Here is a 17626-nt window from a genome sequence, read left to right as displayed (position 1 = left end):
CGTAGGGTGTCTCCACAGGATCTAAATAAATAGAGCCATGTGGTTCCTCTTCACTTCTCGTATCCTGAATAACACGATTTGTTAGGGCTGCACACAACCCCTTAACTTGACTTCTCTTCCTTCTGTAGTTGCGTGCAGTATTAGCGTTGCCACTAGACCGAGCTTTATGCATGGATATGGAGAGCTTGTAGGTCACGTTGTGGAGGCCATTAAGAACCTGCTCAGACTTCTTGGCATGAAGCCTTTCATTGCTCTTGAGAAGATCGTGAGCTTTAGTGATCACCTCGCATCTCTGTTTCTTCGCCTTCATGGATGCATGCTTTCCAGTGTCAGGCTTGGCTGGGTCTTTGGTGATGTGGTAGTACGTCTTGCCCTCGTACTTGATCACCGCGACTGGTGGATTTGTCCCAAACTGAAACAATTGTGTTGTTGCACCAAACTTGGTGGCTTCTTGAGCGGAGATGGTGGGAAAAGTCTCTCCTGCAAGCAGGGATCCTTTTGTTAGCACGCCATTCAACTTTATGTGTATTCGAACATGCTTCAACAATATAAAACATGTAAATCTATAATGACCATTAGACAAGCTCATTTCACCGTGTCTATTAAATCATTTATTTTATGTGACTCAGGTGCAGAGTCTATCATGCAAGCTGCTAGTACATGTTACCATGTGCATGCAACATAAATATTTGTTGTCGCTGAACTCTTAGAGTTCTGGTGACAAGAGTTCTGATGACAAGCATCAGCCATTGCTATTGAATAGCTAGGCCTAGAAGAGAAATTGTATGACGACCACTGTAGCGCAACAAAGATGGGAGGAGAATCATGTCCCACCGGGCGTGCCATTTTGTTCGCGAGAACAAAAGAAATAAATAAAAAAAGAATCGAGCGAACGAGGACAAGTGTAGCAGTCATGAACCATATATTTCATTAATCATCGGATTTTTACAAAATACATAGTTCGCTTGGTCTTGTCTTCCGTTGTCTTCTACGTCATGGCTTCGACAAGCTTCTGACTTGGAGAATGTGTAGTTCGCTGATTCCCGGGGCCTTACGCGAGAGAGGCTCACCCGGTTAATTACATCTACAGAGTACAATATGTAGAACACCTCCGATTAAGCTGCACATAGTGGTCGTCGTATCTCCAGAATGAGTGCACGGTGTATGATGTGAGTGCCTTTTAAAATTGCCAAAAAAACATGATCATGACTACGCCATTGTCACATTGATTGGTAAACGGGATGTTGTTGATGAAGGGGATGACTTTCGCCTCGTCGGTGCCCAGTCGTATGTCCGCCAGTTTTCATCAGCATGAACGTATGTATTGCCTTCGCCTCGTCGGTGTCGAGCAATGATGTGTTTGGTCTCGTTCACACAAACCGTGTCGTCGGAATAATAATGATAAGTTTTCTAATAAATTGCCAACACTTCATCATACTTTGTTAATATTAGGTGCTTGTGGGTAGCTTCTTCAACTAACGGTGATGAAGTCGAGGTAGTATTAGACATATATGGCCATGTACGTGCATGGACGCACGCCCCCTGGCCAAACACCTCTCTGTAGCTCGGCTACTCGAGCCTATATCTCTTGACGGTCGTGCTTCTGGTTCTCTTAGGTGGCTGGAACGCAATCGTCAGGGACAACACTGCCATGGTCGCCCGCTACAACTAGGCGACACATGATGGTCACTTGAAGGCAGGTCATCCGCCGAGTGACGAGTCGGTGTCGATGCCGGAGTCTGCCATACAGGGGCAAAGTCACGGTAAGGAGCCCATGTGAATCAGATCACCAGAACGTATCGATGGTGAGCCGATGGATGCTGGGACGATGCTGTCGATGCTGATGCAGGCGCGTGTGTCGTGGAACGGCGCTTCCAGGGAACCTTGGTAACTATTGATAGCGCAGCTCGCGGTAGTGGTAAGGTGGACGCACCGACAGTGATGAAGGTGAGGTGGCTGATGGACTGGGTGCGATCAGGTAGCTCGTCACGTTCTGTCCTTTACCCCCTGCGATTAGATAATAGAAAATAGATTAAAAATGTTTCTCACCCATGGATGTCGTGAATGCCATATGGATGGATGTTGATTGTCTCGCAAGCATTGGCTGCTGCTTTGGTGCTTTATTCTGACTTGTATTTGGGCGTCTTCAGCAACCTCCTGGCGTCTTCCTCTGTTAGCTTCCTTTTACTGCCTTCTTTTCTCTGATGATGGCTGGGAATGCTCTCTGATGATGGCTGGGAATGTGTGTTGCTGCGTGTGGATGACTTCTCTGGCTGAACGACGTGAATGCTAGGAGCGATGACTTCCTGATGGCGGTTGGCACTCTCCTCCGGTGGCTTCTCTCTGGTCGCGTCTCCTGACGGCTGCTTCCTGTTCTCTCAGATCACGACGGATGGCGGTCGGCGGCGAGGCCCTTTTCTTTCCTGGCGCTGCACCCCCTTTTTTGCGTGTCTTCTCTTCTGGCCGATCTCTCTGGCCGGCGGCGTCAGTTGCAGCTACCTCGTTGATGCCCCCGTGGATCTGCGATGGTCTCCTTTTTATAGGCAGCTGGCAAACGGATGAACTTCACGTAAGGATAAGTCCTCTATCCCTTGCACGTGCCTGTTAATTAGATAAGGACTCCATACATGTACGTGGATGCCTTTTAATTTAAATGATTGGCGTTGCTCAGGTTGTTATGGTCAAATAATCACACGAATATTTTGGATCACAGTGCATGCGGCCAACCTTTGTAGATAAATAACCATATTCATGCATGCATGGGATGGATAGAAAGATCCCAAAGTCATCACGTAACTACAACTCCATTATTTTACGTCTTATCTTCAGTCCCTTTTTTATTTAGTTGATCACCGAAACTGTTTATTATTTATTCTATGATTATTTTTCAACGTGTATGTACATGTACCAGCATATAAAAAAAATCCATTGAACATGATCAAAGACTCCAAACACATCATCAACTTGGAGCAAGGCGCCACCTCCACACTCGAGGTGCAACCCGTCGCATTCAAAGCGATGGAAGAGAAGAAGGAGTCTACACCAAGTAGGCTTCCAATCGATGCCTCCAAGCTTGACAACGAGGAGATGGCGCTCATCATCAAGAGCTTCCACCAAATCCTCAAGCAAAGGAGGGGAAAGAACTACAAATCCCACTCCAAGAAGGTGTGCTACCGGTGTGGTAAGTCCGGTCACTTTATTGCTAAATGTCCTATCTCTAGTGAAAGTGACAGGGACGACGACAAGAAGGGGAAGAAGAAGGAGAAGAAGAGGTACTACAAGAAGAAGGGTGGCGATGTCCACATATGTCGGGAATGAGACTCCGATGAGAGCTCCACCGACTCCTCCTCCGAAGAGGACGCCACCAACATCGCCGTCAACAAGGGCCTCCTCTTCCCCAACGTCGGCCACAAGTGTCTCATGGCTAAGGATGGCAAAAAGAAGAAGGTACAATCTAGAGTCACCCCTAAATACACAACATCTAGTGATGAGGGTAGCTCTAGTGATAGTGAAGATAATCTAATGTCTCTCTTTGCCAACCTTAGCATGGACCAAAAGGAAAAATTAAATGAATTAATTGAAGCAATTAATGAGAAGGATGAACTCTTGGACAGCCAAGAAGACTTCCTAATTAAAGAAAACAAAAAAATTAAATTAAAAAATGCTTATGCTCAGGAAGTAGAAAAATGTGAAAACTTATCAAAAGAGCTTAGCATTTGTCATGATTCAATTTCTAGCCTTAGAAGTGAAAATGCTAGCTTAGTTTCTAAGGTCACGAAGGACATGCCTTCATCATTTCAATAAATAAATGTAAATGAAGGGCACATTGTCGGTACCCTGAATCAGGGGTACCCTCTTCTACAGCATGAAGACGCTGTACACGTACGACGCCTCCAGACCACACGGAGAACGGCACCCGACCCCACCACATGGGCAGGTCTAAGGGCACCACGTGGCAAGGAAAGATAATACATCCCAGGATGCATCATTGGGTCCGGACCTCCATAGAGGGACACCAGACCCCTGTACGTACAAGTCCGGAGCTCCCAAGAAGGCATGTCGGGTCCCTCGGGTAGGCCCTAGGTCCCTCCAAGTAAGGTCCGGGCCTTGGCAAGGTCCCGGGACGGGGAGGACCTCAGCATGAGTAAGGGTCCGGTTCTGGCACGTGTCCCGGCCTTGCCCTACACTCCCCACTCAGGCGGAGACCCGCTGCTGCCGCGTGGCTTGTGGCCTGTGACATAAGCCAACGGGCCGAGCCTGACGAAAGGCCCCTAAGGCCGCGCAGCCTCTGCATTTATTGCGGAGAGGACGCGCCGCCTGCCACCACGCTGACGGACGACGTGCCCTCTCAGCATTTAATGCGTCCTGTCCAATCCGCTAGCAGACGGTGTCAGGGTCATCCAGCAGACGACGCGTCTGACCAGTCTGTTGACAAACAGTGCGCCCGTGCCGTGCGGCGTACTGTGCTCACCACCCCTTCTACAAGAAGCTTCCCCTGCACGCCGAGGATATGCAGATCTCGGATGTCAGGGCACAAGAAGATTGCCCCAGCAGCGAACATTTGTAGCTCCAAGCGCTATATTCATTATGTCTCTGGGCCCACATATCGGGGTTCAGTACCTTTGTGCATGCCCCCTTCAGCTATAAAAGGGGAGGCATGCGGCGTTACAAGACAGATCCAATCTTAGGCTCACTCAGACACTCACAAGTTCATACAAGCTCTCAAGCAATACATCACACAGTGGAGTAGGGTGTTACGCTCCGGTGGCCCGAACCACTCTAAATCCTTGTGTGTTCTTGTGTTTCCTCCCAGTTTCCAACTAACAAGCAAAACGCTTAGGCCTCTCCTCATCTTAGGATTTAGGGCGGGTGCACTCCGCCACCCGGCTGGAGATTTCCTCTCCGACACACATGTAACACATAAGAATGTAAATAATGATGATAAATCGATAAATTGTTTACATTCTCATTTCATAACCATGAATAAATACTCATAATATTCATATTTTATTGATACCTTCGGCTTGTTGGAAGGTGTGAACGTGAGAGTGATGCGAGAGCTATTACAGTGTAGCCTGAACAGTATAGTGTTACTGTTCATCTATTTATAGGCACGGGACGCAGTCCGGACAAGATTACATTCATGCCCCCGACTTTTACTGCTAACAATAAGATAAGTTGTCAAGGGTTAAGTAGTCTTTTATCCTTTAGGTCGGTTCCATCTTCCACCTTCGTCGTTGTGCTAAGCCAATGCTTTTTCGGGCACAGCTTCGGCGCCCGTTCATCCTGTTCCATATCACGCATGCTTTCATCCTGAAGTCGAAGCCTCCTGTATCAGTCTGTGTTACACTGAAAAACATATTAGTCACGTTTTTTAGGACCTTCGGAAGAGGAAGGCCCCCAATAATTGCCAAAGAAGGACACGACGAAGACCTGTCACCTGGAGGCGACATAAGTAGTATACTGCTAGATACATATAGGGAGAGAGCACGCAAGCGAGAAAGAAGCCCAACCGAAGCAGCTCCAAACCGAGAGGCACCCGCACCAGGCGTCAGTCCAAGAAGGGCGAGAGAATGCGAGTGCCTTCCTAGCCCTGGACTCGCCGAGGCGACACAACAACACCACCAACTTTGTAGCATATGCCGACTGCTGCCGCACTATGGGCCTTGGTTGTCCAATATCTCAGACCTGGACTCCTCATCGCCAAGATAACCAAAGCGTTGCAGGTGCCACCGTGTCCTCCTCGGCGGCACACATGGAGAAAGGCTAAGAGCAAGACCGACTCGCCCCGTACACACGTCGACGAGCGTCGGTCGGCTCGTGGCTACGACCGTGGGCGGACGCAGCAGATTAGGGAGGAAGAACAGGGCGAAGGTCGGGAAGGCGAACGAGACGTCCGACGATGACGAAAACGATGGTGCACGCATGCTGTGAAACATCCTCGTGGACGTACAATAGCCACTGCGCAGGTCGGTGTCGGGACTGGTGTCGGACGAATACGGGGAGGAGGCACATGCTCCCACGCCCTCTGCCGAGAATAGGGTGGCGCGAAGGCGAAGGCATGAGGGAAGAGAAAAAAGAAGCAGGATGGCGAATGAGGTGACGACAATTGAGTCAAGGACCATCATTATGATGTGGAGGTATAGATGACCAAATGAACCGTGTTTGGTGGGCCGGCCCGAGGCACGGCCCATTTAGTAGTGTTTGGGCCAGCCCGGCACGAGCACCATGTCGTGTTTGGGTAGTAGGCTTGACCCATAGTGCTTGCCCGGCCCGACACAATTATATTTTTTTATTTTATAAATAATCGTATATACATATATACATATATATATATATATTCAATATTAAAAACATCTGAGCATGATGTTCTACTGGTTAGATGGCTTCACCCAGTGTCGTTCGCCCTTCTTCTATCAGGTTGTGGGTTCAAACCCCACCTCTTGAACCACTTTTTAACATTTTACGCTGATTTAACCAAATGACCCGGCAGAGTCAGTGGGCCGGCGTGGAGGTTGGTTGCGGGTTAATTCGAAATAGATGTGAGGGGTTATTTGTAAAAAGATGACCACCGTTGAAATTAATGTTTTAATATAGTAGAGATAGAAATTTTATATAAAAATTTTCTATATCTTTTTATTGTCTAACAGATTTTCTATATCTCATTTGTATTTTATAGAGTCGTTCTTGTTTTTTATATTTGGCTAACAAAAAATTATAAATAAAAATAACTATATTTAGACACACAATTAAAGAAGTTGTAGAAAGATAATTTTTCATCAAAATCTCTACAGTTAGAACTTATTTGGATGCATGACGATTGAAGGTTTCCCCATTTAATCCCTATGTATCCAAACAAGCATTTGACAATTAGGAAAGATATGTTTACAATGACTCTCACCCACTGAAAAAATAAATTTTTATGCTCTCCTAAAAATTTGAAAACATCTAATTTACCTCTTAAGCAGTTTTAGCTAACATGAGTACGTCACACTACATCAATTGTTCTACGTGACACCGCGTTAGAAAGATCTAGAATAGCTATAGTGAGTAAATAGCTTATTAAAATTCTTCCGGTGACACTTGCTAGCAAAAAATACAAATATAGATCAAAGACAGGACAAAAAAATTTCATGAAAAAAATTTACGAAAAACGACGGGACCAACCGAAACATTCACTGAACGAGAAAAAATTATAGAACACAAGAAATGTGGTGACCGTTTTTTTTTTGCAATTTAGCATTTTTAGAGAAAAAAATCATATTTAGCTCTCTAGACGATATAATAACGTTTTTAAACCCTTTGCTCAGTGACATAGACCACGACGCCGAGATAATATGTCTCGGTGCCTTGACTTATGCGTGGAGGCCAGAGCAGCCGCACGTGAGTTTGAAACTTTGAATTCTAAAGTGTTTTTTTCTTCTAAAAGTTGTAGTTCTGTGCTTATATATTTGGTTTGCCCCAAGCGCTATTGTAAGCATAGCAGTAATTTCAGCTAGAGAAAAAGGAGTCGCGTTTGTTTAGTTAAGTTTGTTGTGCAGAGAAAATGACTTTGTTCGAGGACTGCATGTAGTTTTATTCTAACCTTCAACTTCAAGTTTTTGTTTCGATATAATCTCTCAGTTGCATGCATAATTGGGTACAGGGATTCCTGCGGGGAGAAAATCCCCCGCTCGGGGACGGGGATGGGGGAAAATCCTCTCCGTTACACTTCGCGGGGATGGGAACGAGGATTCTTCTCCCTCGCAGGGACGGGTATGGGGGCTCAACCCTCGACGGAGAATTCTCCATTGTCATCTCTAGTCTCATGGCTAGCAGCGTGCCGCACGCTACATTACATACATGTGCGCGCAGAACGAAACAAACCCGTGCTCACACACTTGGCACCAAGATCTATGATGCTGAGATATATCACATTAGTCACTAGTGTGTCCCGTAAACGTTAGTATGGTTGAGATCTCGGTGCCAGGGGCGGATCCAGGATCTGATCATGCCCCAGGCCAGTCTATTTAATCTACTAGAGTTTTAATATATTTTGACCTAAATGTAATCAAGTCATGCAGAGATATACATATCACGTCTCGAGCCACGAACCGAGTAGGTAGCCCCCTGTATGCGCCCCTGCTCAGCGCTATGGCATATGGTGTCGAGCAAATGGTCCAAAAATACTATTAAGTTGTCCAAAAGGCTAAACATGATTTTTTTAAAAGAAGCGGTAGAAGTTGATCAATCCCTTGACTAGCCACAAGGATTACTGAATCCTTCTGCCAAAATGTTGCCAGTTCAGGTGATCAACAAGGCACTAATGCTCTACGTGCAATCAATGTAACAACAGTTTGAGGTAAGTAGCAGAGTTCGTTTGAAGCTAATGATGTGCCGTGGGTATCATCCACCTACCGAAAGTCCTACGAATTTCACTCTTTTTTGGCCTTAGGTCCTCTTTATCAAGCCTGCGACCATGAGCTCGCTCGACTTAGCAACCTACCTACCCTCGTGCAAAAAGTTGTAAGTCTAAACTTTCCCTTTCTGAGCATGTCCTATAATGGATCAGTTCAGTCCACCAGATTAGTAGCTGCTTACACATACACACGGTGCCCCGCAAAAATTCACATGTATTGAATATTAAATAAACATTCGTGCAACCACACGGTGCTCGCAAAAATTCACACGTATTGATTAATTGATTAAACACTCGCGTAATGCGCGAGCAAAAGTAACAGTACATAGGATGGGGAAAAGATAGAAATGAGGCTCCATTTTCTTTCAAAATCAATCATCTATCTACCAGAAGAAACCATCCATAACCCGCTCCACACACACACAAAAGAGGCATTTTGTGGCAAAATCCAAAAGTGCTCCGAATGCTATCCAGAACACAAAAGAAAACAGGGACTTTTGCTTGGCATAATGTAGCAGCCATCTAAACACTGGCCGATGCAACTTTCTGAAACATTTATATACAAAGGAAAACAAAATGAACACTAAAAATAAAACCAGCATATTCAGATTTCCAGCCGATTCACCAAGTCGAACATGACCAACGAAGATGGTTGAGTAATACAGTCAGCACAATGTAAGTATCACTACCTGATTAGAGATTCACGAAGGCAAACCAGACCATTTTTCAGCACCGGCAAAGGTGAGTGAAAGTGCCAGTAAACCAATAAATTGAACGAAACCATATACAAGACACTTAGGCTAAATATGACAACCATAAAAAAAACAAAGACGGAAAACCCATAAAAATGGTTCGTAACTTTCGTAAGCGACAAATCTGCATGGCTAGAGTACTGAGCAGAGCATTGACGACATGGAACACACAGAACTACGACGCTCGAACGGGCAGCTCACCTACGAACGTTGCACACGAAAAAAGCAACACTGGTTCCAGACTACCGCGCTTTGGCCGGATCCGCAGCAGAAGAGCCCTACAAAGGACAAAAAAAAAGACGGTGGATCGGTAGGTGCTGCCGAGCAGGTGAACAATTGGTGAGCAGATCGGAGCAGAGAAACTATACGTTGGCTAGAGGTTGCTCGGCGATGGATTCCAGAGGGAACAGGAGCCCCTCGCAGCTAGGCCCTATAGAACCGAGAGAGGGGAAATGAAATCCGCTGTCGAAGGCCAGATATAGGTGGTTGGCGGTACCTACACGATGACCTGGAACAGCAGCAGCAGGACGACGGCGCTGTGCGAGTGCTCAACGGTGAGAAGACCGGTCGCAGATTTTTTGGAGAGGGAAGAGGAGGGGATTCCACATGGCCGGAGGCGGAGGGAGCAGATGGGTGAGGGGCGAGACATAGGCGAACCCGTGGAGCCAAATCCGACTGCAGGCACGACGAGTTTGGCGACCGCCGCAGCATCACAGATGCGACGGCTCAACAGCGAGTGCTCTGCTCAACGGCCAAAAACCGCTTGGAACAGGAGCTCGGACTCGGACACGAACACGGACACCGCGTGGAACAGGAGCTCGGACTCAGACACGGACACTCTGAACGATGTAATCCCGTTTGCCTTGGTAATATATATTTCTCCTGCAATCCCGTTCGGTTCGGCAGTCTCTTTACAAATTTCGCGGTTCCATCTCTCGTGCTCAACAGCAGTCTCTAGCAGTCTCTCTACAATTTTACTAAATTTCTTTGTTACATCAAAATGTTGGAATACCAAAACGTCGTTGGAGGACGGCTGCAGCTGAAGGGTAAAGCGTTGGACGTGAAGGATGGTGGAGTAAAGAAAAAGAAGAAGAAGTACCAGCGTGAGGAGTCGTCTCAGACTGAATCTGATAAGAATGGAGACGAAAAGAACCCACATTCTGACTATGACCATCTCACACGAGCAGAGCGCCGCTACATGGAACAGAAGCAGAAGATCGACATGAAGAAGATGGCCAAAGTCGCAAACAAGTCGTACAAGGACCGCATGCAGGACTTCAACCAATACCTGGCTAACCTCAGCGAGAACTATGATATCCCCAAAGTTGGTCCTGGCTAACCTGGCTGTGTTATGCACAAACAATTGTATGATGTGTGGGTCTATTTACTTTTCTGTTAGCATATTATGTATCGTTTTACATATATTGTAAAACGACTTGTTGCCACCAGTAGATAATATTTATTGTCAAAAGCTTGTTCCATGTATTCTGATCACGTGTTTAAGCCTTTTTTTGTTGCCCCTTTTAGTTGCATTCATTTTATTCAAAATGTGATTCGCTTTTAATATTTCTAGGGAACTTATTTTCTTTCAATACAGTGGCAGAGCTTAACAACAGATTATGCCCAAATTTTTCCAAGTCAACATGGCCTTCAATTTAGGAAGTGGGAAATAAGGATGGGATCATTTGATTCCATGTTTGGATAATTGAATTGAAGATAGGGATAGATAAATAAAGACTACACCCATCTCATGCCCTCTTCTTTTGTCTCAACCCATTTTTATTTCCCTATCCAATCCCCATCCAAACGTTCACATACAAATTATCCACTAGGCTAGAGTACTTAAAAAGTAGAAAGTACAACTTCTGATGCAACAAGAAGTTGGCTGAATCGAGGCCCACCTAAAGCATTCAGAACCAAATCGAATTGATTGATGTTTGATGCAAAGAACTATTATTGAGTTTGTATATATTATTTCCATTTTCTCTGAATCGGAACAAGCGCTCATGGACTTGAGAACCCGTTGGAAATCCTTGCCCACCTAGCCTAACTTGGCTAAACTGTCGAGTCGACTTCGCTAATTGGGCGTGATAAGCAGCAATACATCATAATTTGGCGATGTCAGTGCTGATGTCCTCATGCAGAACAAGCAACAAATCGACACAAAACCCTTTCGTCGCCTGGCATTATCTCCTATGGAATGGCCCGTGCCTCTCTTTCGAGCAAGTGCATAGAGAAACACAATACTAATAACATGTTAAAGCATGAAATATAAATATAATATTAGAAAAGAACTAGTGTTTTTTTATTAATCTAGAGACGTAACACATACACAAGGTAAAACGATGTAGTAAAATGATGCCTTGTCATGACAACCATTCACACTCTTTATGCCAAAGTGTATGCCTAGTTCGTGGTCATGTATGATAGTTACTAATTCCTACTCTAATCTTGATGAGATCACTCTTTAAAAGATATCTATTCGAAGAGGTATTCTAAAAGAAATGTCTATTTCAAAAACAATGATGTCGGTGTTCTCTATTGGAGCTTCTTCCTCTAGATACATATTCGTGATAAAAAATCCTCCTACCTCCCATGATCTCCTTTACCAAACTGGCAAGTGGCTCTTCTTCCTGATCAAATCATAAGGAGTTGGGTTGATCATAGTTGAAAAGTGGTGAGCATGTAAAAGTGGAATAATAAAGAGGGGTGAAGGTATCGTGGTGATGAAGATTTCACTACGACCATGCACTCCCAGTTGCTTGAGATCACTTGGCAATCGATCACCAGTAGCTTGGCATCCCTTCTTAAACACTAAATCTCAGTTCAAACATAATTAAGAAAAATGTGAACCTATAGGATAGGCACCTTTTTTTTAATGATGGCCACAATTTAAGTATGATCTGAATACAGATGATCTAGAATGTGCACATGAAGCAATCATAGAACTTTTAAGACCATAGATGGGTGTATTGTTAGGGGTGATAATGTGCTCCAAATTTTACACTATAAAATTTAATGATCAGATCGGATTAGGATCAAACCCTATTTCTATTCATTTTTGAACTAAAATTTATTTAGGGCCCTACTATTTTATAAAGAAGCATTTGGTTCACGATCCATTACCACCCCTATGTATTGTTGGTCACTCGTTTTGATGCTTGAAAGACATCAAAGCGAGACAACACAATTAAAAACAAGGACCTTCTCCCCTTCAATGTATCTCCTGGTTTGAACGTAAATTGATGAGAAGGTTATTAAGATTGAAATTTGGTTTAAGCCTTAATTTGGATCCACAAGTCTGTAAAAACCGCTAATTTTGATCAAAAATGAAAAACTTCTATGCAACGTAGTAGACGTGGCCAAAAAAATGTCTCGACAATGGATTCAACTGAAACATATATGATAATGATATTTGTCTGGTCGACTAATACCTGTGTATCTAGATGTGAAGCCCTTGGAGGCTTGAAATATAAACTTTTGCTTTCTTCTATATTTTCTAGAAAAATAAAGTGAATGATATAACATAGGTCACATATCTCTCTATATTATTATTACTAGAACAGGAGGCGCGCTTTGTGCGCCCTCCTATTCAGGAACCTCTTGCGACACACGCGCAACGGTGTTATGTTTGTCTATTCTCACAAACACGGAATACAACCGATATCATACATATTTGCATATACCAAAGTAGGACCACAACATATGTTCCATACAAGGTTCAACAATTCGGTCCATTCATATGTTACACCACACGGTCATGTTTCACGTCTACCAGCCATCATACCTGGTTGTCGATATGTCCGAATTTTTTGAATTTTAGCCCCTTATACGAAAAAATCACGTTTAGACCTCTAAAAAACATTCTCGTTTTTGGACCCTTTGCTCGGCGTCATGACCTACGGCGCCGAGGTAACACTGATCGGTGCCATAGAACATGGCGCCGAGGTAACACTGATCGGTGCCATAGAACATGGCGCCGAGGTATCAATCTCCTTGGCATCTGGTTGTTGTGTTGGCCCTTACGTGGCGTGACCTCGGCGCCATAGATCATGGCGCCGAGGTATCAACCTCGCTCGCATATCTGTCCGTTCATGTTCAGCTGCATGGGAAAGCAGCAATAATGATCGACTTTCGTTGTTTGTGACATTTACATAGGCGATGGCGTGCAACAGCAGCCCCTAGACAATGGACAACAACATGACGTCTTCTAGACGTGCGACGCGAGGCAGAGGGCAGATTGCGTTAATTTGCATGGCTCCAAGCACGCATACACAAACGCACAAGTACACACATCATGTTCTCTGCAATTCCTCTGCCTCACTCTTTCAGTTCTCTGAGCTTTTTTGAAGGAAATACATGCTTATGTATTAGCTACTCACTTTAAATCGAGTAGCTAGATCTAGGTCCTGTAAGGGCTACACACTACCATCTACGTTGGGTGCTACAATACTACTATAGGGCTCTTTTTAAAGTTATTTGAATACTCTTGACGTCCTAAAATAAATAGTTCTATTATTTCTAAAAAATCACATAAATACTTTTCCGATCCAGAAAATAAATATTTGACGGTAGAAAGCGAATCGACACAAAAACAAATAAATACTTTTAATGCGCTTTTCTGATTTAGACGATCAAATAAATACTTCTCTTATTGCCTCGCGTTGCACGTCCAGAAGACGTCATGATGTTGTCCATTGCCTCGAGGCTGCTGATGCAGCGAAAGCCGGCTATCATTGCTGCTTTCCTATGCAGCTGAGCACACATGGACAGCTATACGAGCAAGGTTGATACCTCGGCGCCATGATCTATGATGCCGAGGTCACGCCACGTAAGCGCCAGCGCAGCATCCAGATGCCAATGAAGTTGATACCTTAGCGTCATGGTCTATGGCGCCGATTAGTATTACATCGACGCCGTAGGTAATGGCGCTGAGCAAAGGGTCCAAAAAACGAGAATATTGTTAGAGGTCTATACGTGATTTTTTATACAAGGGTTTAAAATGCAAAAAAAATCGGTCGATATGTTAGGGTCCTGATACTATCACTGAAGGCCCAAAGTCAAGGGGGTCAACAAGATGCTCCAGGTACACAAGACAAGCATAACTACAGAGGATAAGGTAGAAGTAGACCAACATGTCCTCTACAATGTTTTAACAGACGCAAAAACACAAAGTTTCATCAACCAGGATGGAAGGTAGAAGTTGATAAAAAAAGTATCAACTGCATAATTTCTAGGAGCACAAAAGCAAAAGATCCTTTATCTTTTGTCTAGATGGCATCTTCATCGGATCTGCAGAAGGGAAAAAAGTTCTTTATGTCAGATACACAAAAATAAACATTTTTGCTATTGGTTGATTCCTGGAAAATAAACTGGCAAGTAACTCGAAGCAGGCATTTCAATAAGAGATGCACAACGAAGAGCTGAAGACTGCACATGAACCTATAATGTTTACATATGTGAGCTTCTGAGCACCAAGAAAACTTCATGTATGACATACTATTATAGCATGAAGCATAGATCCCTAGGTCGATAAGACTATGCAAACAATAAGACAAATGAAGTTGAAAAAAGGGCATCACAGTTTATGATTCAGAAGAAGCTCAAACAGTTTCTGCAACTGGAGAATGTTTTGATGATTTTGAAGATCCTAGAAGTTGAAGGCACGCTGATAGCGTACTTGTCATGTATTTTAGAGACTGTATAGGGATATCTACATATTTGAACTGGCCATTTAGCCCATCACTCACCTCAGGACCATATTTATCTGTGGCAAATGACTTAGTTGTTCATGGGAAACTAGATCAGCTAATTATAAATGCCGTTCAAACATTTTGTCATTTGTCTGGTATGGCTTACCTATTCACAATATCACTGACAGAACTGTTGTTTTGCCCATGCTCATTTGCAAATCAGACTACATACCAAAAGGAATTGCATAGCCGTGCAAATCAGACTGTGTACCCTAACAATAAGCATTTTTACTATGATTTGGTCGCTACTTTAGCTGTGCTACCATGGTCAGTTCTCTTGTTGTTAAAAATATAGGTGTGTCATGCAGCTATATATGCTTTGAAATAAAAGGGGAAACTGCCTTATGTGTTGGTTCATTGCCTATCATTGGTGATGCGCAGGTACAGTTTTTCTAAACAGCTTAACATGTCCCCACCAGTGATACCTACCTTCTCTTTTCAACTTTTGTTCCCAAGCTGAACCAACTACACTTCCACTAAAATCTTCGAGGATCATTGGTGATGCGCAGGTGCAGTTTTTTTAAAACAGATTTAACATTTCCCCACCAGTGATACCTACCTTCTCTTTTCAACTTTTGTTCCCAAGCTGAACCAACTACACTTCCACTAAAATCTTCTAGGAAACCAACAATTTAGAGGTAACATTACGAGTGTTTTAGAGCACGATGAGAATATTTTTTGTTCAGATGAGTAGCGATGGTGTCATGATCCTCTAGGACACTTCAAGAGTCTTTGGAGGTAGGGTTAACGAAAGCAACAACAGTGAGGAGCCTGATCCCATGCGCGACTGTGGAGGTGGAAGACCTAAACCAGGGCAATGAGCACACTACGAATAAAACAACATGTTCTCATTCTAATGCATCATACGTTGTGTTGATACTATTGTTACTTTCTATAAAGGATTAACACATGATTTAACCGAAGAAAATTGTTGTACGCATTCATGTTTAGGAGTATAGACAACTATTCAGTATTCTTCAATATCAAAAGAATTCATAGTTTTGAACTAGCTGATTCTACCTTAAAAATTATATTTTAAGAAGAACATTCAAACCCGGTGACCCTAAGGAAGTGAGCAGCAAAACAACGCTTCTACATGGATAAACATGATTCTAGGTAGCTATGGTGTACTGTAGAAGGGTTCACCTGCCAGTAGGTATCACCGGTATGTACACAGTGAACATATGAGAGAGTAAAGCCTAATTAATTAACTGGATATGCAAGTGTAGGCATCTGCTATTGGCAACATAACTCTCCCAATGTTTCCAACTTCACTGTTTTCTAAGAATCTGCACATAACCCTATGATTGTAGCATATTGCATATGAACGGAAAATGGTCTTAGTTCAGGAGGAAGCCATCATAATGATGGTTGTTTAAGTGGTTAGTTTTAATCTTTAGTTTTACCCTTTCAAAGCGCGGTGTTCTAATTCATTTGTTCACACATCGATCCGCGGTACAGACCAGTGCTATAAAACAACCGGCTAAAAATAGCTATATCATCTCTAAAGGGCTGGGAAGTAAGTGGAGTTACCAAGGTATATCAGGACCATCTGTGTAGGCATCAGCACCATCCTCTTCATCGTATCCACCTATGGAAAGCTTTCTAGTAGTTTCCTTCGGGAATTGGCGAGTCCTGCACATAAGTTGTTTCCATGCCTTATATTTAGTACCTCACACAATATGGGACTAAGAGAAATAGATAAGTTTATCGATATCGACCGAACCTCTTGCCTGCAACCTTTTTGAGAGGCTTGGTCGTCGATCCATGGGCACATCAGCCTCATTTCTCTAAAAAGGTGCAAACTTTAGGGAAGATACAAAAATATCAAAAGACATTATATTGCAAAACTACAGATTAGATAGATAACATATCATGGATAAGCATGATGCAATAAGAAGGCTCTAAACAAGCAAGGGAACAATATGTGTTAATGTGGTATATCTATCAAGAGCTAAAGTCACAAACACTAACCATAACTGTTGACGCCTTTTTGGAGCGCCAAACACTCAACAAGAACCGTGGCGGTGCCTTCTGCACTGGGGCGGACGGTCCGCGCGAAGGGGCCGGACGGTCCGCGGCCTGGTGCGAGGCGCGTTGGTGCTCTCTGCGCAAGGGCGGACTGTCCGCGGCCTGGGGCCGGACGGTCCGCGGCCTGGTGCGCGGCTAGGGCTCCTTCCTGACGGCCGGACGGTCCGCGCCCTGGGGCCGGACGGTCCGCGCGTACGCAGGGACGGCGGAAGATCGCCAACGGCGCCTGGATCTCGCTCCCGGGAGGGACCCCGTCGGGGAGTAGAGATCCTAGGTGGTGTCTAGGCTCGGGTAGACCGACCTAGACTCCTCTAATCGACGTAGAGTCGAGGAGAGGCGGAGAATTTGGGGATCGAGAGGCTAAACTAGAACTAGACTAGAACTACTCCTAATTGTACTGAAAATAAATGCGAATAGAAGTTGTATTGATTCGATTGTTGATTACAAATCGGCCGTAGGCCTCTCTTTTTATAGAGGAGGGGGGCTGGACCCTTTACACGACCGGATTCCGAGCTAATTCCGCGGATATAGCTAACAAACATAGCACAAAACTCGGAACCCTAATCTACTCTGCGCGTGCGCGGACCGTCCGGCCCACAAGCGCGGACCGTCCGGACCGCGGACCGTCCGGCCTCAGGGCCGGACCGTCCGCACCTCATTTTGGTGCTCAACATATGCCCCCCTGCCTTTTG

The 17626-nt window shown here is 44.4% G+C and overlaps 1 protein-coding gene and 1 long non-coding RNA gene across 2 annotated transcripts; one reads left to right on the top strand and one right to left on the bottom strand.

Moving 5' to 3' along the window:
• Positions 1–10150: 10150 nt before the first annotated feature.
• On the top strand, positions 10151–10489 carry LOC118476973 (protein FAM32A-like). The gene has a single exon (XM_035967396.1). It carries the CDS (start codon positions 10151–10153, stop codon positions 10487–10489), a length of 339 nt encoding a protein of 112 aa, XP_035823289.1.
• Positions 10490–14093: 3604 nt separating this feature from the next.
• On the bottom strand, positions 14094–16883 carry LOC103654047 (uncharacterized). The gene is made up of 3 exons (XR_565881.4): positions 16630–16883; positions 16437–16538; positions 14094–14442 (listed from the first exon to the last, which is right to left on the bottom strand). It is a non-coding gene; the product is annotated as an uncharacterized lncRNA (long non-coding RNA).
• Between the last annotated feature and the right edge of the window lie 743 nt (positions 16884–17626).

The sequence above is a fragment of the Zea mays genome, chromosome 4, assembly GCF_902167145.1.
Source record: "Zea mays cultivar B73 chromosome 4, Zm-B73-REFERENCE-NAM-5.0, whole genome shotgun sequence".
Taxonomy (NCBI): Eukaryota; Viridiplantae; Streptophyta; class Magnoliopsida; order Poales; family Poaceae; genus Zea; species Zea mays.
The sequence above is the reverse complement of the archived record's forward strand: the minus strand, read 5'-3'. Positions and strand labels throughout refer to the sequence as shown.